This window comes from Drosophila novamexicana, unplaced genomic scaffold (assembly GCF_003285875.2).
Source record: "Drosophila novamexicana strain 15010-1031.04,08,12 unplaced genomic scaffold, DnovRS2.1 tig00001624-arrow-arrow-pilon, whole genome shotgun sequence".
NCBI lineage: Eukaryota > Metazoa > Arthropoda > Insecta > Diptera > Drosophilidae > Drosophila > Drosophila novamexicana.
In genome coordinates, this window is record NW_020824870.1 from 235,925 (window position 1) to 261,017 (window position 25,093).

Below are 25,093 nucleotides of genomic sequence, written 5' to 3' on the forward strand. Positions count from 1 at the left end.
CCATTGCATACCCGAAAGGGGCGCCCTCGCTGGCTGTGTCACAAATTTGCACTAAAATTTCACTCATATACCAGGCGAACAGAAATGCCCAGAAGAGCGACGAGTTTCACAATAAAAAATTGCATTGCATAGCCTTAAGGGGCAAAAATGTAACTCATTTAAATTGAGTACTGTTAAATAGCAGTTCATGTAAAAAGAGTGCTGTAAGACGGATGTGAAATAAAGCTGCAGCACCAGCTGCATGTAGCCAAAGTAAATTTTGTTTGTTTTATTTTTTAATAAAAACTACATAATACGAAATAAAATCGAAACATAATAGAATACAAATACTAAAATGAGCAAATAAACTTAAATATACGTAAATAGAACTTGAGTACACGAAAAGTATGAAATAAAGAGAGCAGTGGTATTTTATCTTAATTTGTTCTGTGCTGTATTCAAATTAACAATGGCAATTTTGTTAATTTGTTAAAAACAAAGCACATCAAATTTTTATGTACATGTAATTAAATTCTACGTTTGTTGATAGACCAGTGCAATTTCGTGATAATCTTTGTGTTGTCTGAATACATATTAAGCTGCTATTATAGGATATAAATCGGTGAAAAAAGTTAAGGGTTGCATATGTATATAAATATGTATATACGATGACTGCATAAAGTACGAGAGTATATAAAGATATGCTAACAGGTGTGCCGTATGGTATTTGTAAATAGTTTTGGTAGAATACATAGGTATGTATGTTTTTAAAGGTTGTTAGAAAATATTTGGTTACAAAAGTATTTTGTGATTGCGTTCACGTGTAAGTCTATATGGTCACATATTAGTGGTTGCTTAGAAAAGACCCCGGTCCTTCTTCAGCTTCGTTTGCTTCCACACGGGCAACTGATCGAACTCCAACCGGCTGATGCCGATTGCGTGTTGAAATTCACTTGTGTTTAGGTAGAGCTCCAGACGTGTGGGCTCCACGCCCTCTGGCAGCGGACGCGCCTTCAGCACCTCAAGCGGGTATTCGGTTTGAGTCATTTGTGCGAGCATTTCACTGATGGACGTGGGTACATCAGTCCGACCATCCTGTAATACCAAGGGCCACAATTAGTACATAAACAAAATGTCGAAGCTGTGAATCAACTTACCACGAGGTTAATTTCACGAATATTGTTACGCTCAGACCAATCAGGAAATAAAGCTTTGAAGGCCAACGGCTCCAGGCCTGCCCAAACAACGTAGCCCTTGGTGCCGTGGAAGGAAACCGTCTCATTATCGCCGTGCTTCGCACGCCAATAGTCGACGGCCGTTTCTAGAGCGGCTCGTCGCTCTGAGATCCAACGGTTCACACCCGCACGATTGTCATTGGTGGGGCTGCTGCGATCCTCGGACTTGACTATAATTGAAGAATCGAATTATTAGTAATGGTTAAGGATATAGCTAGTTAAAAAGTTTACTCTTGATGTCCTCTAGTGGCCACCAGCCCATCCAGAGCCACAGTTCGTCCCCATCGTCTAGCAGGTAAATAGTCGGCTGGCGCGCATTGTACAACTGCGACTGTGAGAAGGGATAAGGAGAATGCAGATCCCGGCAACGCAGCGGGTCGATCAGCTCGTGTGCTTTAAATATGCCTTGTGTGCTCGACAAGTTAAAAATCCTTAGTGTGTAGTCATAGCATTTGATCGACTCCAGCAGACTACCATAATTGCGCTCCTCTCCAATGCGAAGGATCGTTTTGAAGACATCGCACTCGGCACCCTCCTCCAGTTCTTGGACTGTGGCACTTGCACAGCTGAACAAATCCTCAGGCAGCTGATCTGCTACGTGCTTTGCTGCAGCTAAGGCGACGGCACGAGTATGCTCTGCGCTCTTACAGCCATGCCAAACGAGCACGCGTCCCTCTGAGCCTAGTATGAGGAGCATGGAGCTACGCGAACGTAGCTGGCGGGCATCACATTGAACTTCCTTTATAAGCGATTCCTCAGATAGATTGCCTTGTATCTGGTAGAGACGCCACTCGGCTCGCCTGGCCAGACATTGCACTTTGCGACCATAATGCTGCCAAAGCTGGCGGAAGAGTCGCACAAAGGCGGGCGACTCGTCGCCTTGCGCCACACGGATTTGGGCACCCTTTTCCTTATCTAGTTCAACGGTCAGCAGAGCAGCGGCGCCCTTCTCATTGGCACTCGCGTCCTTACCCTGCCAGGTGAAATAGACGCAGCGATCGCGGCCGACAGTGCTGCGATTCGACACCTTGCCACTCAGTTCCCGTACCGTAACTGAAATCTGGTAAATCCATCGCACAATGTAGCTCTCCGCGGAATAGAAGTGTCCGTAGTTCTTGTGCGCGTCGGCCGCATCGAAGTTGAACTCGTGTATCTGCCATTTGTCAGTAGATTTGGTGATAATATCAAAGTGCCGCATGGTATCGTTGTCGTAGTAGAAGTTGCCACGACCCAAGTTTGCTTGCTCCAGCATAAGATTGGGTTCCTGGTAGGGCTCGCCCTTCTGCAGGGCTGCGCCGTTGAGTGCGCGCACAACATGAACAGCATTTGCCAAATAGTCCTTCTCGAGATCCTCGTGCTCCAGCTCTGGCCAGTCGCTGAACTTCTCCTTGAACAGCACCGTCTCCATGTTCTGCGTTATCTTCCCCAGCATGCACCACTCTGGCCGCTGAGCGCAGCGCTTGGCGTACGTGGTGCTCTCGCGCCTGCCCACAATAGCCGCATAGTTGATCGGATTCAGATAGCACTGTGCGTAGTCTGCGGCATCGGAGGCGTCAAAGTGCTCCTGAGCGAGACGCATGGCCGCCCGCTTGTCATCTGTAGACGCGTTCTTGCCGTTCCACACATACAGCTCGCTGCCGAAGTCAAAGACAAGCACCTTGCGTGTATCCAGCATTTCAACCTTTGGTATGCAGCCCCAGTACTTGACCAGGGGCACCAGGCCATCGTCATGGAACTCGTAAATCTTGTTCGTCTCGATCAGACTGCTCTCGAATACGTCATCCTCATCCTCATGGCCGCAGTCAGCGATGGCCAACTGCTGCGGTTGCTCCTCCGACTCGCCCAGAAGCGACCAGAACTGACGCCATTGACGCTCATTGACGTATTTACCGTCCGTAAGTATTAGCTCCTGGGTGGCTGTGCAGCCCAGATCCTTGTTCTCTACTATGGCAGCGCAGATCTTCTTGCTGCGCGAGATCTCAATTACGTTGGCAAAGGAGCCCACATATCTGAAGAGATGTGCTCCAGCGACCAAAATGAAACAATCGCCACGATTCATGGATGTTGGCACGGGCGCCACCAGACGCGTCTGGACATGGGTGCGTCCCTTGACGTGCAGCAGCATCACGCGCTTGTAGGGCAGCCACATTTGCTGCAACGGCAATGATGAGGACTTTAGGGCCACCGACTTGAAGTCTTCGATGGATGCCAGGCCTGCAATGGCTTCTGCTGCCAAGTTGCCGCGTTGTCCAACTGTCGATGCACAAATAGAGCAAATCGATTTATTGTTAGCTTGTGGAAGATTTATCCAAAAATATCGGTAACTAACATGATTCCAGCTTGAGACGACGCACCTCGCGCTCGGCAACGCCCGTATTGAGTTCCGTATACTCCGAGCAGATGTCGCTGCGGGCTGCCAAAGTCTTTAGGGGATTGCGTGCGGCTCGCCGCCCCTTGGGACCCTGAATGTTGCGCTTGCTAACCAGGCTGTGGAAGGGAAGGAGATGCAATTGAAGAGATCGTCATTGATTTGATATATCGGCATGACTTACCGCTCTGTGGGCTTTATATCATCGAAGGCGCTTATGTCCAGCGGGGACTCCTCTGCTGTTTGGCTCTTGGGCTGGACGACAAAGAAGTTCTCGAAGGTCTCCTCATCGTCGAGACGCGGCACTTGGATTCGGGCGCCCACATTTGTGGCTGCGGCCGCACTCTTGTTGTTGGCCAGCTCCTTGCTCTGCTTGGCATTGTGGGGCGAGCAGCGTTCCCCATCCGACTCGGAGCTGCTGCTGTTGCTGCGACTTAGGGACAAATTCTCCTCAGCATTGACGCTCAAGCTGCGCTGTGTTGAGGTTGTTTTTGAACAGGTCGTCACCATCATGGAGGGGCTCTTGGCCAAACCCAGCTGCGGCTGATTGGCACTGCGCACCTCCAGCATTGGGCACTTCATGGCCGCATCATTGGGCAGGCGCTCGAATTGAAGCTCAGCTGGCGATTGAGCCTTCTTCTGCAGTCGTCCAGCGACTGTGAACTTCTTGGCATCGGTTTGCTCTGTAAACATTTAGGATTAAATATCAGCTCAGATTTTGGTCGGTGGCTTTGCTGTACTTACCTATACGCTGCTTCCAGTTCTCCGAGTTTGACTTGAGTTTACCCAGGCGTTCCGAAACTTTGCCGCCTTCGAGGCTGGCCACGATTAGATGCGACGGCGGCAACGGCTTGTCCGATATGGAGTGCGCCAGTGAAAGTGATTCCTGTCCGAAAGAAAGGAGGTGACGAGTGGGATTGTGAGCATCGAGTGGACGTCAAATGTTTAATTAAAAAATTGATTGGAAAAATAACATTTTGGCACATAATAAAAGTTAAGTTAACAATACGCGTACACTGGCTTCAAAAGTGGGCATCAATCAAACCATTTTTGGTTGCTTAAAGTTTTCAAATGTTGTTTATTGTCGTTTCACGTTATAAAGCAGGTTATAAAGCTGGGTTATTCCCAGTTGATAGCATGACTCACGAGCGCCCCTCATAAGTTAGTTGGTTAGCTAATCATTTAAGGGTCTGTCAACAGCTGTAAATTAGTTAAAAGCCATTTACCAGTTTTACTTTTTGCATTATGTACGTCTTACAAACAAAACACACACAACACGGGCACGGCACACCTCAAAGCCAAGTGCGCAGCCCTTGGTCAGAGCTAGAGAATTGGCTAAATTCAACACTTTTAAGCGCAATCCAATATAGAATTGTGATCAGCGCACCAAAGAATGAGTGACTGACCTACTCGGGTGCGAGCAACTGCGCAGCGGAAGGTGAGACTCAGGCAATGATAGCCGCACAGTAGAACTCAGAGAGAGGGATAGAGAGAGAGAGTGAGTAGCTTGCAAGTGGAGATAAGATAACAGACACCTCTCATATAATAGATTCACTTGAAGAGAGAGTGAAAAACGTAGTTAGGGGAAGACAGACTGAAAGAACATATTGTTTAGATTTGTTTGGTTTAGAATCTTAGTCGCAAAATAAAGGGTAAATATGTACACATCATTTAAGTACATTTGTACTATAATGAATATATCTCTAGAGTTTATATTCCAGACCTTGGTACCAATCAGTCGGTAAAGATAGTGTCGCTTTATTGGCAGCACCGTTGAGAAACTGCTAATTACATGTGATTGAATTAACAACCGCTTTGTTACTGTCAGATATCAGCGAATTCTCTTTCGTATTCACAGCCGTGTCGATAACAAAACTTTGGAATTCTCCTGAAATCGGTAGCATGCGTCATCAGCAAAGTGCGCGGCCCGTGCCACACACTCTTCCCCTACATATTTATGCCCATAATACAGTCTACGATGAATCATGGGCATTCGATTTGATAAGCCATATTAAAATAAATGGGTTAAATCTACCTATGCAGTAAATAAATAAAAACAAAGGCGAGCATTTCTTTTTGAGAAGCCGCACGTTAAAGACCCTTGTCAACTCGAAAGTCTAAAGTGGAAATTTTGCTTAATTAATTTTAAAATTTTACATATTTGTCATTTTTGCCAAGACATCTTCCAAACTGAGGGTCTAGTTGACATTGAAATGTGGCACCCACCTGGCCACTTTGGATACTTCGAATAAAAACGACAAATAACGTTATTAACATGTGCATTTTTGGCTATTTCCCAAATTTGGCCAAACATTTTGGCAACCTATTGGAATCAGCTCAAGTGTCGCTTGGCGTGGGCCATGGCTATCCCCAGGCCAACACATTAAATGAAATCATGGACAGCAATTGGACAACAATAAAAGCGCAATTAAACATTTTCAATTACAATTGGTTTTTGTTGTTGTTATGATTAATGAATATACCCGACCATCCATCCATCTATTTTTGACGAGCATTTGCACTTTGTGCATTAATTTAGTTGATCGTTATGCCCTTTTGAAAAGTTTGTTGTACTTGCAGCTAGTCCAAGTGCATTGTATCTCTCACAAAGCTATGTGTGACAATGGAGAAGTCTCACTTAAAGCGATTATACTGCATCCTATCGCAGAGCTCGCTTCTTCTACCTAATAAAAATACGCATGTCTCGTAGGGTAGGAAACACTTGCTATTAAATGTATTTATTTAAGTTATCATAGCTTTTAAGCTCGGGCATCGATGGAAATTTAAAACCTTGTGTCAATTTGTTGTTGTGTTTGTTGGCAAACATTCATATATATATATATATATATATAGTAAAGAAAGAGCACATTCATTTGTGTTGCCGAAGATTAAATACCCTTATGTAAGTGCTATATGAAGTCAAATAAATAATTTTATAAGCCAGATGTTTTGCCAGAATAAACTTAAGGAAACATTAGTTCCATCTGTTATTCTCGGTAGGGGTAAAAACATTCTTAAAGCATTATGTACTTTATATTAGAAAAAATTGTTAAAACAAATTGATAAAACAGGTGCACACAGAAACGTAAAAGGCAAATGGAAAGCTAAAATTAAATGTTATATATATTCTGTTGCACTTATCTGCCATCTGTCAAATACAAATTAAAGAAATTATTGTTTTTGTTGTAGACAATTTATTAATAAGTTTATAATACGCGTATTTTGTTGTTTATAGTCTATGAAAGTAATACCACATCATTTAATAAAATTATATTGTAAGTACTTGAAATATATTAGTACTTTGCTGTTTTAGGTTTCACTTGTGTAATTAAATTACTTTTAATATTACAACTGAGAACTGAGAAAGGGGAACCAGCTTAAAGTCCAAAAGGATAACTAAGTTAGCTCATTTGTAATTTTAAGCGATATTCATTAATAATCATTTTATTGATAACGAAACCAACAACTGTTGTGCAAAGTGCTTTTTATCTGTTTAAGTTTTCATCAATTAAACAAACAAAATGCAACTGGAAAAGTCAGTCAGGAAAGAGGCGTGGTATATCGCATAATGATTACATCTAAGAAGCTGACTTGAGTCGGACTCGAATCTGTGAGTCACAAAGGCAAGTGTCGATTGAGGAGAGGTAATGGGGGAGGAAGAGTTCGGGCTGGAAGACTTCTGAGTTCGTACATGGCACGATTGACCGACCAAGTGAACAGCTTATTGGATGTCAGTTCATGCATTCACTCGGATCTCGGAGAGATTGACAATCTCGTAGCTGCTGCTCAACTGTTGCCCAGCTGAAGGAGGGTCGTCTCGTTCACAAATGGACCCTCGTGCTCCTCGTTGAGCAGATCTGTAATGGAGTAGGCGGATAGAGGCCGTGAGAACCTGCGCTCGGAGATTATATCGTCGATGCAGGTAATGGGCGCAAGACTGTTGTAGTCCACAGGCTCCTCAGCGCTGCGTGCTATGGCCTGGAAGATGTCCTCCATGCTGGACTTGAGCCAAAGTGCTGGCGGCTGGCGCAGCAGCACCGGCGACGTGGGCTCCGGCGAGCTGGACAGCGGTGATGCAGTCGAAGGCGTGGCTGAGGTGCCGCACGTACGTCTCAGAGCGGGCAGAGGCACCGCCATAGGTTCCCAATCGCAGACCTTTGGTGGTTTCTGTTCAGCTTGTTGCTGCTCCTCCTCCAGCTCCTGCCACAGTTGCATGGCCTGCTCGATGTGCTGCAGCTGCGCCGTCAGCTGCGTGGCTATGCTGCCCTTGCGCGAGGCGCACGGCGTCGACTCGCCGGACTCCTCGCTCGCGCCAAACATCCGAATCTCCGGCGTGACGCGGCTCACCTGCCGCGTCGCATTGCCCGACTCGAACATGCGCGCAATCTTGGTCACATTGTTGCGCTTCACAGTGGGCGCTGCCGCTGGCTGCTCCGTCGTCTGCGTCTGATGTCGTTTCGGATAGACGCGCGTTACGGGTTTGCGCTGCTTTTGCTTGACTGGCGGATCCTGGGCATGGACGTGGCAGCACAGCTCGGGGCCGTAGCAGCGGTGGAATTTGTGACGATTTGCCTCGAAATCTGCGTCCGCGTAGCGCTTTATCCGCATCATCGACTTGGGCAGCAGAGTGAGCAGCACATAGGCCACAAGCAGGTAGGGCAGGTGACTCAGCCATTGCCCTGCTGTCTCCAGATACAGCTGGTAGTCCGTCATTGTTGTTGTTATAGCTGCAATTGGCTTTCGATTTTGCAGTGTGTGTTTCCGTTCGTAAAAAGTGTTGGTTGGTTTTTTACGCTTTACTGATATCGTTTTTCAGTCTTCGATAAGATTTACCATGACAGCACTGTACGAAGGATTGCGGGAAAGAAATTATATACGATTTTTTTATATTTTGTTATTTACGCAACAGAAAAATATTGCAAATTATTTCAATGATATTTACTACTTTTTGCAATATTTTTGTGGCACAGATATGTCCTTTCTCTTTCGCACACACACTCGCAGCACACACCTTTCGTTAAGTGCTTTCAGTTCTGATTTGCAATCAGCCGCACAGCTTGTTTCAATATTTATGCACATATAAAAAAACATATTCCAACGGTTGTCTACTTATTTTTATCTTTGTCTGTCATTTAATATCCCCACAAGGCTGTGTTTCATTTATTTTTTGCAATTTTTAAATATATTTTGTTGATTTCGTATTTATTTTGATTTTGTTTTCAGGCGCGTTTTGCATTCCGACGCACCCAGCGGTCGTTCTCTTCGGCTCCTCGTCTTAAACTTAACTGAACGACGACGAGCGCAATTTTCAATAAATTGTGCGGCTCTCAGCGGAATTTGCTACATCTCTATTCGGTTGGCGCTCCCGCTCTCACACTCTCCCGCTCTCTCGCTTTTGTGCTTAACGCGTTGATAAACGCGTTCGAAGAGTTTCAGTGACTGAGGCGTCGGCTGCACTTGCGCACTTAGGTTAAATTATAATTATAATTGTTGTTGTTTTCAAACAACTAGTTGCAATCAAATTGGAACGCCTTTTTAACTGTCATTTTATAGGGCACTTCGTGGTTGCATCTTGTATGTCCAATTGGATTATTAAAATATATATATTTATTTGTGGATACGTTCCCCTGCGCGGCAGTTTAAGATCAGTTCCTTTATATGTTCGTAGTTTGAAATCCAGATAGGGCATTTACTAGAAAGCACTTATGATACAGCATTGAACATTTTTCTAATCTTTTTGCGTTTTTATGTCAGTGCTTTGTACAGAGCATTTGCGATGAGAAATCTTGTATTTATTTTTAAAACATTACGTGGGTTACGATTTGTAATAGTCACAGACTGCGGCCAGGCGTGAATAGGCTACATAAGAAAGTTCTCAAAGGTGAGTGTATGTGAGCGCAACGATTCGCCATGAAACACATTTTCTTAAATATGTATTTTAAAATTCGGCGTACAATGTGTCATATTCAGCACTGAAGAAAATGCAAATGCCAGAAAGCATAAATATATTTATTTGGTTTTATGTAACTCGCTTCCTGCTGCGCCGCATTTGACAGTTTATGCAACGTATTCGCAGTCAGGAAACTAACTACTTCGCATTACTTTTTATGCAATCGGAGCGAATGTGGCGTGTGAGAAAGAGAGAGGTAGAGAGAGAAATAGCGAACTATTTACACACACGTCAATTTTGATTTGCTGCTTATCAAATTGAATGTCAATGAAAACGGGCGGCAAACAAGTGCATACCAATAACAATAACAATAACAAAACTAAGTTTAATCAGTAAAGCAAAAATCAGCAAATAAAGCGAGATGCGAAGCGCTCGCCGTGTAGTCGCGGCTCGTATTGCGGCAACGGGTTGATTAGCAAACCATAAATGCCAATTGGAGACTATCAAAGCCGGCTCTGGAGAGAGCATGAGTAGCGTCAACGACAACGTCAAGTGAGATCGAAAAGAGACGATTTAATGTAAAGTGAGCGCAACAAGAGAGAGAGTTTCATTGAGAGTGGCAGGCTTTGGAGAGAGTGAGAGTGAGAGAACAGCTTCCAAACAGCAGATTTAGTGGGAAGGGCTGATGCATTACAATTTTGGGTATGTGATGAGTTTAATGATCATTAATGAATGAAACTAAACTAAATTTTGGCATCTTTTTTTCAGACTGCCTGCATATAAATGTAATACAACTTATCAAAGATGATGCATATGGCCAAAAGTTCAATAAATAAAGACAAGAAAGACCAAAATGAAAAATACGAATAAAGAATCACGTTATCTTTGTCTCAAAACGGACAGGCCAGAAATGTTGAAAAGAAAATAATGAATCACATAAAGGCAATAAAAATAATCAGCAATAAGCAGCCGCCGCAGCAGCCGTTGGCATATTTGCAGCTTGTAAAGATACAGATAAAAACGCGACAAGCGGAGCGCAGGAGATATGAAGTCGGGTACGAACAGTTTGCCAGAGAGTCTTCTAGTTAGAACTTTTTTTATAGGCAACAACTACTGGCTACTGTTATTGCGATTCTCCGTCTCGGGGAGGCATGGACTAATGAACAAGTACAGCAGAGCTGAAAAAAACAACAACATAATCGCAACAGCAAGCGAACAATACGTGGAGCATAATAAACTACACTGAAGACTGGCATCAGGGCATGGGGGATATGTGTAGGAAAAATAAAGCTGCAAGTATATCAAATTCACAAAACAATTTACAATGGCCAGAGGAAGGCAACGGCAAAGGCAAAGGCAAAGGCGAGCCGAGGCGAGGCGAGGCGAGGCCAACTCAAGTTTGTTGGAGCTATGCTTGGAGGAGGGTGTAACTGCGCGGTAGATGAGCACGTTCAAGATCAAGGCACAGATCAAATGCATCCACAGTTGGACCCAGCAGCAACAGCAGCACCACCAACAACAACAACAACAACTAAAAGGCGATAAAGAAGCAGCTACAACAAAAGCGAAAGAAATCGGACTGCAAGCTACAGCCCAGTCCAACCCATCCCAACCCAACCCAACCTATGCGACTTGTGTTCCATCCTTTTTCATTTGATAATTGTTGTTGTGGCGGTTGCAGCCTCTGCCTCTGCCTTAGTCGCTGCTGCCCACAAGGTAGTTTAGAAGAGAAGAAAATTATGGGCAGATGTAAGTTGGCAGACAGCTGCTGCAGAGCAGACCTCCATATGCACAAGCTCTTGCTTTCTAGGATGATACACGCGTTGTTTGCTGACCATGTCCTGATCAATTGCGCCAGGTTATTTAGTTTTAGCTTGCATAGAACCCACTGTCACTGGAACCCCAATAGTTTTAGTATTGGAATCGCTGACAAAATGCGCATGCAATTTGGCAGACCACAGTAAAATTATACGAACTAAGAAAGGTATATCATTTTAAAATCGGACAATATTTACCCGGGATATTACATAAAAATCATCAAAAAAGTTTTTGATTTTCGAACAGATCCCGATTTTGAGAAAAAACGTGATGTTTAGGTTTTCAAGTTTTGATGACAATTGATAGTACTGATCCTCACGAGTCTAAAATGGTATACAATTCAAAAATCGGGCATTGTTTTGCAGGCATAAGCCAAAAAATAAAAAAAAAAACAATGTTGCCCTTACAAACGAGTCGTTTTTTGGTCGACAACTTTTTTTAACCCATCGATTTTGTATATTTTTGAATGCCAATTGATAGCAGGGCAGACGAAGATGGGTTCAGGGTATAAAAAGTGTGATTCAAAACGCATTTACCTCGCGCCCACTATGCTGCGTAAGATAGTTGGATCTATTTGAAATTTCTCCCAAAACCGCTACCATATAAAGAGTCAACGGAGGTTGCTGCTGGCGATGATTATGATGATGCCCAAAAAGGCGTGGCTATTGTAATTAAGTGTGATTGCTTGTTCATTAAAGTACAGCAGGCTAGAAGGCAGAGAGGGAATATGAGCATACGTTATAAATACCCATCGTACCCGCATAATTACAGGCCCCAGCGTAAGCGCTCTTAATAAGGCAAACAGAGAAAAGAGGCAAGAGAAAAAGTTCAGTCAACCTTGTCGGGTTTGCTTTAAAGTTCAATTTAATTTTGCAAGTGTTTGGACGAAATGTCACTTGTCCATAAAAGAATGGCAGCTGATTGATATTTTAGGCATGGGCTACTTGCAGCCGCAAATCGAAAGTTATTTATGACAAAATGACCACCAAAATTGTGTTAACTGAATTCAGTACACAAACGGAGCTTGAGCACAAAAATTACACTTTAATAACAGTCTATGGAACGTAATTATTGCAGTCTATATATTTTTTTTTTTGTTATCAGTAAGATAATATAATTAATTTAATTTTAATTTGTCGAGATATATATATATATATATATATATAAAGTTATATATCTTTATATATAAATCAAATAAACACTTTTAAAAGACAGTTGAAGCAAAGCGCGATACGAAGCCGACAAAATAAATAGAGGGATAATAAAAGAGAAAGAGATAATAGACAACACAAAATAGATGCATACTTCTAGGCATACTTTTGACAGCGCCATCTAGCGTTAGCTAGTCAGTTGCTTGTATAGAGTAGATGTACATTTAAACATCTATATAAAGACCATTTCCTTTCGAAACTATTCGACGTGTGATAAGTTTAGATTTAACTTTCAGTTATGCTATTATAGCTTAGCTTTCTTTTTATGGATTTTGGTATATTTTACCTATATGCGGGGTGAGGTTTTTTGTTCTGCTCGCACTTTTCGACTAGCTTGTATTTAATGCTCGTTTAGCAACTTGATGCAACGTTAACATTGATGCAGCAACGTCAATTGCACTTTTCACGCAACTTTGAATGGAATTGAAATCGCATTCGAGATGATTAGCGGAAAAAGCTGCCAAAAGTTGCGTGGGGAACTAAATCTAGTAAGTGGGCTTGTAAATTAATATAAGTAAAGTATACACTTACATTGACAAAGTTTTCACGTCGAATATCATCGACCTCATCCCGCTTGTTTACGCGTTTTTTCCAGTCATCCTCGCCGCTCTTCTGCAGCGCTGCCAAACGCTCGGCAATGGAGCCAGTCTTGGCAATATTGCGCTGATCGGGACCCATATTCTGGCGATAACGAATGATTGGAATGAGCATATAAATGTGCAGTGTGTCGGGTATATACTCACATCTGTAGCTTGGTCTTCTGTGGAGTCTTTGTTGAGTAGTGTGTCTTCTTGGTTATCTGGTTGCGATTGGGTTGATTCCTCGGTTGATGTGCTCGGCTTATCGGAATCTACATGACGCAACTTGACAAAGCCACGGGCGCCAGCTGGAGGTAAGTGGGGGCCTGTGCCACTAGGTGCTGCTGCTATGCCCGAGTAACTTTTGCTTTTTGCAATGAGATTGCTGCAAAGGCAACCGCAAAGATAAACTGTTAAAATGTGCATTATGTGTGCAGCTCTTACAACTACTAGCAAACACTTTCATCCACAAATACAACCAACTGAGATTTCCAGCTATGTCTTCTGTCAATGGGCATTTCCTTTCCCCACCCGGCATCATTCTTTTCATTCAATTAATAGCAAAATCGTGACGCAGCGTTTTCCGTACCACTAATGAGCACTGCAATGCACCCAGAAACCCAGAGCTGATATGTTTTATTTTGAAAATTGTCCATAATATTCTTACAGACAGGACGCAATTGCCGCTAGATATTATCGATAACGTTTCCTTTTAGAGTATGGTGAATAATTTATAAATAGCAGGTTTTGGGTAAGTTGTTAAATTCAAGGTATATATACTAATATAATATAAATGGAATATTTGAAAATTAATTATCATAAAAAGACTGCAACAGAATGATTTTCAGGATTTAGCCCATTGTACAACGAGGTCGACTCGTTCAGAGTACACTTCGAGCATAGAATTATTAAACTGAAATTGATTCACTTCAATTTTGGCTAGTTGTTTCGAATGGTCATCTACTATACAGAATATTTCAAGCATTAGTCACCTGACAAACAAATAGCCGAGTTTTGCGTAGATTATAATGTCGAGTTTTGAGCACAATTTCAGCCAGTGACTTGTTCTTTGAACTTTGTTAGCACCTGAGTGTGTGTGAGGGTCACTGATAAACACTTAACTACACCAGGTGCGAACTGTGCGATCCGCAGATACACGAGAGAGAGTGTGAACTTAACGTGGCAAATGCCTTCGGACGAATGAGCGTTGCATGCAACGTATGGCAGCTGTAAACGATCGAAACTCAACACCTAGCTGGTGGCTGATGCTGATTTTGCCACAGGTAAACATAGAAAAACAAAACGTGGACAGTTAAATTGCATATTAATTTGGAAAATTGACAGGCACTCAAACTGGGCGAAGCAGGTCAAAAGGTGTTTACACTCAGCTCTGTAAGTTTGCCAGGTGCAAATACAGGCCAGCTACCTGAAGTCAACAACATGTCATATTGTCACACATAGCCCCCCTTGCTAAGCACACACACACACACACCCTCCTCCAGGCAAGCAGTTGCGGTTGTACGCCTCAATAAAAACCGCAACTGTAAGAGCGTTAACATAGCGTTTCGGGCCATAATTTTTAAATACATTTGAATGGATCGCAGTCGAACATCCAAAATTACATGAAAAATGCATTATAAATCCCAATTTTGGTTGGCCAACTAAAACGACGTGTAAATCGAATTTGGAGATTCCTTGCAAAAAAAATAGCAAGTGTCGATTAAATGCAAAATAAAATATACATATATCTAGTTATAATATAATATACATGTATATTAAGTTATTTAGTGATGGGCCTGGCGACTATTCAATACTTTAATTATTTTGTTGGCTGGCTCAAAGTCCTATCTAGTTATAATATATATCTAGTTAACATATAATATAAATTGGATACTATAATAATATATGTTATAATATAGATTACAAAAAGGAATTAAATGCAAAAGCAAATATACATATATATATATATTTATATGGTTACTAGCTCGGCCTGCTCTCAAAAAGCTTTGAAAATGATTTTCAAACTGATCGGACGGTAAATAACCAGCTTTCATACAAACGTTTTCTTCCAATTTACCACTGAGGCAGGTGGCATTTCCCAAATCGTTGAAACACGTATTCATTAAGTTCTTATGTAGTTTAAAGCAAATGGGACACCACTTTAAACTGCTCCCAAAAAATCTTTAAATCGCATTTTTACGAGGATGCTTTGATTCATCGAAAAATGTGAAACACGTCTCAAATGATTTTTCTTATGGATCCTTGAAAATGAATTTAAGCGCGAAACGTCACCCAGCAAATCTTTGACACCCATTTCCACCAAGGAGGAATATATTTTTGGAAAAGTGTGAAACACCCGTCAAATGAAATTGAGCAAATATCTTTGAAAAGGAGTTTAAGGCCGATCCGATGGTTAACATAAAAGTTTCATACCAACGTTTTTCGCGATTTTTCCATACTTGCGGGTGGAATTTCCCGAAACCCCGTGTAAACGTGCACGTTCATCACATAAGGTAACTACAATGCATATTTCAGCTTCCTAGCTCTTACAGTTTGGGCTGTGCGTTGATCACCAATTAGAGATAATATAAATTAGAAAATAAACGTATTGAAATCATATATAAAAGGTCTTTTTTTAGAGTGTAAATCAAAGTGAAAGCGTAGATAATGCTTAAATTGCATGCAGACAGGGCACAAGCGAAGGGCCTTATTCATGGATAAATAGATAGGCAACCAATCAGTGGAGTCATAGGTCAGAGTTCGCAGCACACGAAGGTCTTTACGGGTTCCTGTTTTAGCTAAGAGACCTGCCTTTGTTGATACACTTAATGCACAAATTGCTATTAAAACAATTTGATGTTCAATTAGTTTGAGTGGTGAGCCAAGGTGTGGCCCGCTTAGCCCGTCATATTACCCAGCCAGAGAGCAAGCCCCCAAACTCGTTTAAATTCCCTTTCCGATGAGCTGTGGAAAAACTGTGAAAACTGACAGCAACAGCTAAATGCTATAAATTGCATCATTTGTTCGCAGTTACCCAGCGATCTGCTCGTGAAACCAGCGAGTCTCTGACTTTGGCTCGGGCTCTGGTATTTTGTAATTGAAAAAGGCGCATTTCTCGTTCGTTGGTAATTAAAATTTTTGTACAACACGCGATCAACTTGCACCGCTGACTCGGAATGATATAACAAAGTGAATTGTTTTATGAACTGTTTAGCGCGGCATAAATAATTAGATGCGATAAACTCATCGTCGAGTGGCTTTCAAGCTCTATGAGCATTGGGCACGACATCCCAGCCAATGTAATGGAGGCAAACCTCGCACAAGGGCAGGAATTCAAGACATTATTTGCAGACCGATATCGAACTTTAAAGAGCACTTGTCAAATGCCTTAATGCGAACTTGAAAATGTGCTGGCGGTTTGCCACAAGGTGAAACTAAAGTGCAGCGTCTCAGCTAAGCTCGTTCTTCTTTAATTATAATATGTTAATATTGGATACAGCAGCGACAAAACCGCAAGCGGACCGATCACATTGCAATTCAGGTTAACTGCCAGGAGCCGAATATCAGCGATAATAATGATAAAATCAACGATCGTAACGAGCAAAATAATCAAGTAAAAAAAAATTATGCAACTTGAACCCAAAAAAAAAAGATTGCAAAAGATCTCATCCCAAAGCATTGCCACGCGGCATTGTGCCAGCGTACAACCCTCCCACCTCGGGCAAGAAAATGGTATGCTCGTAATTATGTAAAATTGCAACGTCAACGCGATCTTTGATGACGCCCCTCTCACCCTTACACTCAGTTTAGCGTTCGCTTTTGTTCGAAAATTTGCGCATATAACGTTTCATTAGACTGGCCTTCTCTGAGCGGTCTGAAAAAACTTAGCTTTTAGCTATTTGTTTTGTTAACGTTTTGAGTTTATAACAATTTTGGTAAAAATTTTTATTAAATTTAATTATTTGCGAGTTCGAGATAATTATGCTCAGTTCAAGGTCTATGTTACCTGATGAATCTCACTACATTGGAGTCAAAAATTTTGGACTTTATTCCGAAATGATAGAATTACCCTTTCATCTATTCACATTTTCGTCATTCTCTTTGGGAATACCCGCCTGATTATTTTCTGCATTAACAACATGTTGGAAATATATTTACATTTAAATATATGCATATGAGTCACAGCAACATTTTGTCACTGGCTTGGCAACTTTTGAACAGCTGATTGGCTGCATTGTTGCGGACAGGCGCAGAGCTGCCAGCACGTGCTGCATTCAAAAGCAGCAACCCCCACAGAAGTGGGCAACTCAACCTTGTGCCTCCCAACCCCACTCAGAACAAGCCCAGACATGTTTTTCTACCGTTTGCCAGTTGCCGGGGTAACAAGAACCAAACCCAAACACAAGCCGTCAAAACAAACTCCATTCTTTGTTTGTTGTCGACAACATTCGATTTATAGAAGAAGCGGGGCCGGAATTGGGGAAGGGAAAGGAAGTCTTGGTAATAGGGGTAACGCAGATGGCGCGCTTTCATCAAATAGACGGCAGGAAAATGCACTTTTGGCAAACGTGGTAAATTTTAAACAGGCAACGCCCAAACTCAGCATGAAGGAATAGATTCCTTTCCAGTGCAGCTCTTTAATGAAGTGCATATTTGTGGTTCATCGATTTGGTCTGTTTGGGTTGGGTTCGGTTGTTTCTGCAGACGTGCCTGTCGTGCTATTCCAGTGCCTCTTCAGATGAGTGTAGCTCCCAGCTAATGATAGTAAACCGCCGCCTGCTTCTGCCCTTATACACAGGTTTTCAGACATATGTAAGAAGTCAAAATCTTGTGCGTTGCTTTCATGGGAAAATCGTGAGTCAACGAATTTAATTCGTTGACGGGGTTTCTTTAATGACGTTCCCGTTTACCGTTTGGCTGTCTGAAACTGAACGACTTGTAGACACTTTGATAACTTGTTTGATTCGCTGACACGGCCTACGCAGCCAACATATCCGGTGCGCTCGGCTCTTGTCTTTGCAGTGACTTCATTGGTCGCCAACTAACTAAACAAGTACTCTAGTGTCTGCCCCTAACTCACTCTTCACACTCCACACTCCAATTTCCAGCTCAAATGAACTCTGCGCCAAGTTCAACACGGCAACAACAACAACAACAACGACAACAACTTCAAAAACTAAAACAACGTTTGTCGTCGCAGTCGCAGCTACAGTCCATTCAACTGTAGGTCCAGCCACAGCTGTTTTTCGATGTTTTCCGCTGCCGGGTTGACAAAACCTTTATCTCATATTTTGTGGGCAAGTGTACTCTGAATTTTGTACTACCCCATATAAATGTCAACGCGTATTTACTTGACCCTGGCTAAAATAGAAAAAGCTTTTTTATATTAAAAAAAACGCTTTTTCTAATGTACTAACTAGTTCAAGCTCAAATATTCGACGTGTTTTATATTTTTAAATTTATTTACATTCTAGTTTCATTTATTTACCCCGTCGCGTCTATTTGTAATCGCTGTGAGCAATGTGAACAGCTAGAAGTGATCGGCATTTTAATCACATTCTAAATGCTCGAGAGTATACTATAAATAGCATACACTCTGAGAAAAAGGCAAGAAAATTAAGTTCAAATATTGAGAAAATAAAATTCATAACTTAGGTAAAAAAGCTCTTAGATTAGTTCTGGCTATCATACAGATGAAAAAGTGTTATTTCGCTTTCTGAATGTATACTAAACCCTACTATCACGTAACTTCTACATTGAAAAACTCAGGTAATCGTCGGACTTATCTGATGTCAATTAAAACGCTCGAAACTGACTGCGCAATGTGGAGAACGACGGTTCAAAACATGTTCCAGGTAAGCGAATATGCGACTAAAATCGTAGCACACTCCGCTTGGCTGAACCTGGCCAGGGTTAGTGCTAACCCGGTTAGCCCCTAGATAGCACAGTCGTGCCGCGAACGCTGCGCCGACAACAACTTAAAAGCGAACCTCTTGGTAAATAGTAATTCGTAATCTCGGGCAGTTCCTCGCTCGCGGATCATCAACATGTGGCTGACCTTGCTGGTTGGCGCTTTAACCGTGCTGCTGGCCTGGGACTTTGTACGCAAGCGGCACAGCTGCGCCACTTTGGAGAGATCGGGCATTACGGGTCCCCTCTCGCTGCCGCTGCTGGGCTGCGGGATACAAGCACTGCAGCTGGGTGCAGAGAGTAAGTCTTGGAGTAGAAACCCTCGGGGCAGCTTCACTTTCTCTTGGTCGTGCAGATATCATCGACTATGTTGGCGCTTGCTTTGATAAATACGGCGCGACCTTTCGCTTCTGGATACTCAACGAGTCGCTGATCTACACCAAGGATCTAGGCCACTTTGAGGCCATATTAAGCAGCACCACGCTGCTAGAGAAGGGTCAGCTTTACCAGTTCCTGCGCCCCTTTCTCAACGACGGGCTGTTGTTGAGCGTGGGCAGAAAGTGGCACTCCAGGCGCAAAGTCTTTTCCAATGTTTTTCACTTTAAGATATTGGAGCACTACGTGGGCATTATGGACTGCCAGAGCGCCGTCTTGGTGGAGAAACTACAGCCATTGGCCGATGGGAAGCATGTTGTGGATATGCTGAAGTACGTGTCGCTGGCAGCCCTGGATGTCATTACGGGTTTGTGTATAAGACTATATGACTAGGCCGAGGAAATAATATATATCGTTTGCCTAGAGACGGCCATGGGCGTGCAGGTGAATGCACAAAGTGATCCAGAATTTCCATATATAAAAGCGCTAAAAAGGTAATCTATGCGGCCCTTAGACATTTTCAACTATTCGCTAGAATGACAATGACAAATCCAATTAATTTTGTGGAGAGTCTAAAGGCCAATAATATAAATGTAGAGCATGTTTACATGTAAACAATTACAAGGTAATAATTTCGCTCGATTTCAGCGTCGTCAACATCCAGCCGGATCGCATGTTTAAGTTCTCACAGCGTTACGAGTGGCTCTTTAAACTCATGGCTCCATTGTTGCACATGAAGCTAGTGCGAGATATTCGCATCATGCATGACTTCACCGACAAGGTCATCCGAGAGCGAAGGGAGGCGGTTGAGCGCGCCAAGGCCGACGGCAGCTACCGACCGTTGTGTAAGTCGATAGAGATCATTTTCTATCAGTTGAATAACCATCTATTTTATCGCAGGTCTGGGCGATGAGGACATAGGCAGAAGGCCGCAGATGGCACTGCTTGATATTCTGCTTCAGTCTTCCATCCAAGGCAGCCCGCTCACCGATACAGACATTCGCGAGGAGGTGGACACCTTCATGTTCGAGGGCGACGACACCACCAGCAGCGGGGTCTCGCATGCGCTCTATTGCCTCGCCAGATACCCCGAGGTGCAGGCGAAGCTATACGACGAGCTGCTCCAGGTGCTTGGCAAAAATCGAATGGAGCCAATCAGCCAGGCTCAGCTGCAGGAGCTCAAATATTTGGAATGTGTCATCAAGGAGACAATGCGACTCTACCCGCCAGTGCCAGCGATTGGCAGACATACCAGAAAGGATCTCCAGATTGGCGAACAGACCATACCGGCAAACACCAGCATATATTTGGTGCTATACTTTGCGCATCGCGATCCCAAATACTTTCCCGATCCGTTGAGCTTTAAGCCAGAGCGCTTTCTAAATGATACGTGGGAAGCGGAGGGCAAGCGACAGACATTTGCCTATTTGCCATTCAGTGCAGGGCCCAAGAACTGTATTGGCCAAAAGTTTGCCATGCTCGAAATGAAAACGTTGATCAGCAAGGTGATTCGACATTACGAGCTGCTACCCGAAGGACCGGAGGTAAGCCCAATGATGAACTTCATATTGCGCTCACCAACGGGCATGAATGTAGCCTTAAAGCCGAGATTGGAATAGGAATGGGAAGTACGATTCCATAGCTATATGTACCTTAAAGATTTATATGGGATCGGGTTTCGGGTTCTTTTTACAGAGATTGTTAGCCTACGTATAAGCCTTCTGCAGGGGCAACTATTCAGGGTACCTATTATTAATATAATATAAACTGCATTCGATTGATTCCTTAGCTAGGTGTATCTTAAAGATTTATATGGGATCGGGGAAGTTTCGTGTTTTTCTTATACAGTATTTAATGATTGTTGACCTACATATAAGGTCAATTATTAAGGGTATCTATTATAAGTACAGTATAAACTGCAATATAACCCATCGCAATGCGTAAACCACATGCATTCCATTATCTATATTAAGTGGTTTGAGTCACAATACTAACATTGGCCAGATTATAAAATTAGGCATCACTGGAGGGGCAGAGAGAGAATGGGAGAGCGGGAGCCAGTTATGTGTTTGTGTAACAAATGAGCGCAGAAGTCATAAATAATAGTTTATCTTTTCAAGATGAGTGCAAATAAGTGATGCATCTATGCAATCTAAAAGGCGCCACTTCTAGGCACTTTCTGCGGTAAATTATAAATGCAATAAACGAAAATAAAAGTGCAATTCTTATTTTCTTGGAAGTCTGAGAGTAGATTAAATCGGATTTAGTTTCCACACCATTTATATGCCTCTGTGGAATGACGCTCTGCGAACATATTAGTAAATAAACAAGCCAACGGACGGGGTATATTTGTCTAGCATCATTTCAAAATTCGCAAGATGATAAGCTGGAAATCTTATCAGCTGCCTGGCAGCAGACGTCTTGGGTCTTGGCGTATAAAAGCTGACCAAAACAGACGCACTGCGCCAAAAGCATCTCACTTGCTCTACCAACCACCAGTCTGGAGATATGTCGCTTGGATCTACACACTTGATGCTATTCCTGGCCCTGATTCTGGCCGCCTCTGCAGAGGGCGTGATCAGGCCACTACCGCCCTATGTGGGACTGCCGACCCAGGATGGTCTAACCCGTCTGTTCTTTAACTCTCGGGTGACACGTCGCGATCCCAAGACCTCGGTATCCTGCTTTGCTGGCTACATTGGCGAATCGAATCTTATTGCAGAGCAGTACAGTGGAGCCTACAGCGAATGCCTACAGCAGGCGCACAGTTCGCGGCGCGGCATTGACAAGGACTTCCTAGCTACGCGCAGGAGAATTGAGCAGTCGGCGGAATCAGTTTGTGGAACGCTAAGAGTCTGCAGTAAGATTAACGGCACACTTGACTCCTTCAATTGTCATGCCGCAGCGGTGAGTAGTGTCCCATTCCACTTCCCCTTCCTGGTGCTAAATTGCAATCTTCATTTAGGGTTCCAACAACACCATCTCCACGTACGGCATCTCGGGAAATGCCTCGGAGTCGGCTACGCTGTTGCAGGAACGCTATCGCCTGATCGATTTGCATCATGAACAATGCAACCACAAGGCGGAGCGCACTTACGTGGAGTCAACAGCCAGCAACTACAACTACCTTCAGGCCTGCCTCGATGGACGCATCAAGCCAAAGCCATTGCCCAGCAGCACCAGCTCGACCTCAACGACCACCACAACCACAACGACCACGACTACAACAGAGGCGCCAACCACAGCCACACCGGAGCCAGTGACAACGGAAAGCCCCGCCAATCTGGAGGATCAGTTTAAGCAGCTTTTAAACTTGTTGAACTAATGTCACAGCGCGTCAAGAATGTTTTTAGCAAGCTGTTTAAATCCTAAAAACTGCTGTGAGTTTTTTATTAAACATTAAATATGAGACATCAGATAGTCGTCCAACTAACGTAGATCAACTCTGTAACAGTAATAATAACTATCACTTTGATACGATCACTCTCAAATATGTAAAGGCCATATACGACCCTGAAGCCATTAAAAATGGGTAAAGAGGGTATAATCAATTTGTGCAAATGTATGTAACATTCAGAAGGAGGCATCTCCGGCCTTGATCAGCATCAATAGCCGAGTATGGCTACATCGACTCGTCCGCCTGTTTGTCCGTCCATCATTCCGTGCGTTCTGCTGTCCGCATGTATTAACGCAAGGATTTCAGAAACTATAAGAGCTAGTGCCTTTTATCTGAGTAAATCTCGTAGGTTTTGATGGCTAGAGTCACCAATGTTGTATATATATATATATATGCTTATATCAAAAATCTTTATTTAGCTATAGCTAAGCGCGAGCAGCATTTGGTGATGGTAGAACAGAGTGCAGGGTTTCCCCTAGTCGGGAACTCCCGATTAACTATTGTCTAACTATTGTTATTTTACTACAAACAAGTTAAAACAAAAACAGAACTCAAAACTAGGGGCTCTTCCGTCTTAATTGGCACTCGAAGAGCAATAATCATCTGATTAAGTGCCGAAATAGAGAGTCAACAAACAATCGTATTAAGAATAATGCTGCTTATAATAGGATCTTTAGAGCACATTTTAATAGCCGCAACTTCAAGGAGTTTCTTAACAGTCTAAGCTAGAAAATTGTGCGCGTTATTAAAAAGTGATATGCTATATAAGAACATCAAGGTAACAAACCAGACCCACGCCAAGCCACAGTTGGAAGCACGAATTGCCTTTTATTGTGGTGAGTCTTTGCCTTTTATGTTCGATTGCCGAGGCGGCGTCATCTCAAAGTTGTTGATTTCTATTGAGTTTGGTTGTGTAGGGCTCGGGAGACTTGAACACACACACACACCTGTTGCCCCAAATCAGGTGGCTTGTTTAGGGGCACAATTGGCTTTAATGGCTCGACAAGATCGAATGGAATGCATAGTTCCAGTTTAATGTGCACGTGAATGTGAATGTGTGTTATTCTTGGTATCCGACAATTGCGCCAAATTCTTCTATGCGTTTTATTGGAAATACTGGACGGCAATCGAGCAATCGAGTCAGCCTTGGTGAAGCAGGTTCTTGGACCTGGCTCTATTCAGTTAATAGGAACAAGAAAAGGAAACTAAAAACCAGTTGGTGTAAGGTGTTTTAAACGTAAGTGCACTGCTTTAGCAATAAAATAGATGCTAAAATCATTACGCCTTGGCTGCACTGAATATCGTACAGGTGATAATTAATAGAAAGCCAAGTGCCACATGAACAGGAATCAGAGAAATACAATAATTCACACCTTATAGAGCGAGGGAAGCCCAAACATGTTATACTCAGAATTAAGTATTCATTGAAGGTTTTTATTTCCAGAATTTGTTCAATCTTTTTTCTCTTTCTTAACTGCACTTCTGAACAGAACTCCAACAAATTAAGAGACTTACTCATCAGCATGAAAGCGGAATGAGTTTTTTATAGGCATTAATATTATATGATTTCTGCTTATTTTAAACAAGCTTTAGGCTATGACTAAAGCCAAGTACGCACACTTTTCCTATCGATTCGTTACGCTAACGTAAGCAAACGTCTCAGCTGGCGTTGATGAAACATGAGGCGGCATTTTTTGCAGCCCACCTGGGGTATTGCACGGTTTATGCGCTCCATTATTGTGTTTGGATTCTAAGTAAACGAGTTTTTATTCAGCTTTAATTTGAAATGCAAGAAATTGAACAAAAATAAAAATATGATAAACAAAATAAATACGTGCCGCAAATCAATTAACTGCTTTCCATAAACAGGTGTGAGTGTGTGTTTGTGGACAACTGGCCAACTGCAGGTGCAGCTAGTTGTCCCCAAAACCAGAAAACAAAATACAAAATAAAATGTTAAAAAGCTGTACGCAAAACTAGTTTTGCTGCAACAACAACAACAACAAGCTGCACAGAAAAGGAAATCGTCGGCGTCGCTGCCTTTTAAGGCATTTGCTTTCCCCTGCCCCTTGCCCCTTGCTGCGTATTGCGCATGCGCCCCCTGCTATCTGCTTCAGGTGTGTGCGTGTGTGTGTAAGTATGTGTGTGTGTGTGTATTCAGGTCATTCGCATTTTCACATTTTAAGGCGTGTATGTTTGCATGTTTTCTTTTCGGTAATGCGCCTCACCTGTGGCTGCAACTTTTACTTGCAACGCCTCCAGGACAGCCCGTTGCACTGGCCGTCGCCTGCTTTTGATTTTGCTTTACTTGTTACTTAATTGCGCCAAAGTC

General features: G+C 42.9%; 4 protein-coding genes across 7 annotated transcripts in view; 2 read left to right on the plus strand and 2 right to left on the minus strand.

Annotated features, from left to right (window-relative positions):
* Positions 1-300: 300 nt before the first annotated feature.
* LOC115768083 (supervillin-like) overlaps positions 301-25,093 on the minus strand; it is a 31,686-nt gene continuing 6,893 nt past the window's right edge. The window contains exons 2-9 of one of the 3 annotated variants that reach the window (XM_030712556.1): positions 13,245-13,464; positions 13,033-13,182; positions 4,327-4,468; positions 3,767-4,265; positions 3,544-3,701; positions 1,446-3,467; positions 1,137-1,384; positions 301-1,074 (exon numbers count right to left, since the gene is read on the minus strand). In XM_030712556.1, the coding sequence (XP_030568416.1) occupies positions 835-1,074; positions 1,137-1,384; positions 1,446-3,467; positions 3,544-3,701; positions 3,767-4,265; positions 4,327-4,468; positions 13,033-13,182; positions 13,245-13,464 (3,679 nt within the window). In that variant the 3' untranslated portion in view covers positions 301-834. Of the gene's footprint in view, positions 1,075-1,136; positions 1,385-1,445; positions 3,468-3,543; positions 3,702-3,766; positions 4,266-4,326; positions 4,469-4,808; positions 4,933-5,305; positions 5,346-13,032; positions 13,183-13,244; positions 13,465-25,093 lie in introns of those variants that run through there. The other 2 variants (XM_030712558.1, XM_030712557.1) reach the window with 2 other exon arrangements.
* LOC115768086 lies at positions 6,773-8,865 on the minus strand. Its single transcript, XM_030712561.1, has 2 exons — positions 8,594-8,865; positions 6,773-8,425 (listed from the first exon to the last, which is right to left on the minus strand). The coding sequence occupies exon 2, from the start codon at positions 8,293-8,295 to the stop codon at positions 7,369-7,371; it is 927 nt and encodes a 308-aa protein (XP_030568421.1). The 5' UTR covers positions 8,296-8,425; positions 8,594-8,865; the 3' UTR covers positions 6,773-7,368.
* On the plus strand, positions 18,867-21,004 carry LOC115768084 (probable cytochrome P450 4d20). Of its 2 annotated transcripts, XM_030712560.1 has the most exons (6): positions 18,867-18,934; positions 19,104-19,289; positions 19,345-19,731; positions 19,789-19,858; positions 20,013-20,209; positions 20,265-21,004. In XM_030712560.1, the coding sequence occupies exons 2-6, from the start codon at positions 19,127-19,129 to the stop codon at positions 20,981-20,983; spliced, it is 1,536 nt and encodes a 511-aa protein (XP_030568420.1). In that variant the 5' UTR covers positions 18,867-18,934; positions 19,104-19,126; the 3' UTR covers positions 20,984-21,004. The 2 variants fall into 2 exon arrangements, with proteins under 2 accessions (XP_030568420.1, XP_030568419.1); XM_030712559.1 differs by lacking the exon at positions 18,867-18,934 and having other exon boundaries at positions 19,037-19,289.
* On the plus strand, positions 21,862-22,798 carry LOC115768087. The gene is made up of 2 exons (XM_030712562.1): positions 21,862-22,271; positions 22,330-22,798. The coding sequence occupies exons 1-2, from the start codon at positions 21,873-21,875 to the stop codon at positions 22,687-22,689; spliced, it is 759 nt and encodes a 252-aa protein (XP_030568422.1). The 5' UTR covers positions 21,862-21,872; the 3' UTR covers positions 22,690-22,798.

Coding starts and splice junctions, on each gene's coding strand:
- LOC115768086 (XM_030712561.1), bottom strand. CDS start 8,295: ATGACGGACTACCAGCTGTATCTGGAGACAGCAGGGCAATGGCTGAGT.
- LOC115768084 (XM_030712560.1), top strand. CDS start 19,127: ATGTGGCTGACCTTGCTGGTTGGCGCTTTAACCGTGCTGCTGGCCTGG. Junction 19,732..19,788: donor AGCCCTGGATGTCATTACGG/GTTTGTGTATAA, acceptor TCGTTTGCCTAG/AGACGGCCATGGGCGTGCAG. Junction 19,859..20,012: donor TATATAAAAGCGCTAAAAAG/GTAATCTATGCG, acceptor GCTCGATTTCAG/CGTCGTCAACATCCAGCCGG.
- LOC115768087 (XM_030712562.1), top strand. CDS start 21,873: ATGTCGCTTGGATCTACACACTTGATGCTATTCCTGGCCCTGATTCTG. Junction 22,272..22,329: donor TCAATTGTCATGCCGCAGCG/GTGAGTAGTGTC, acceptor ATCTTCATTTAG/GGTTCCAACAACACCATCTC.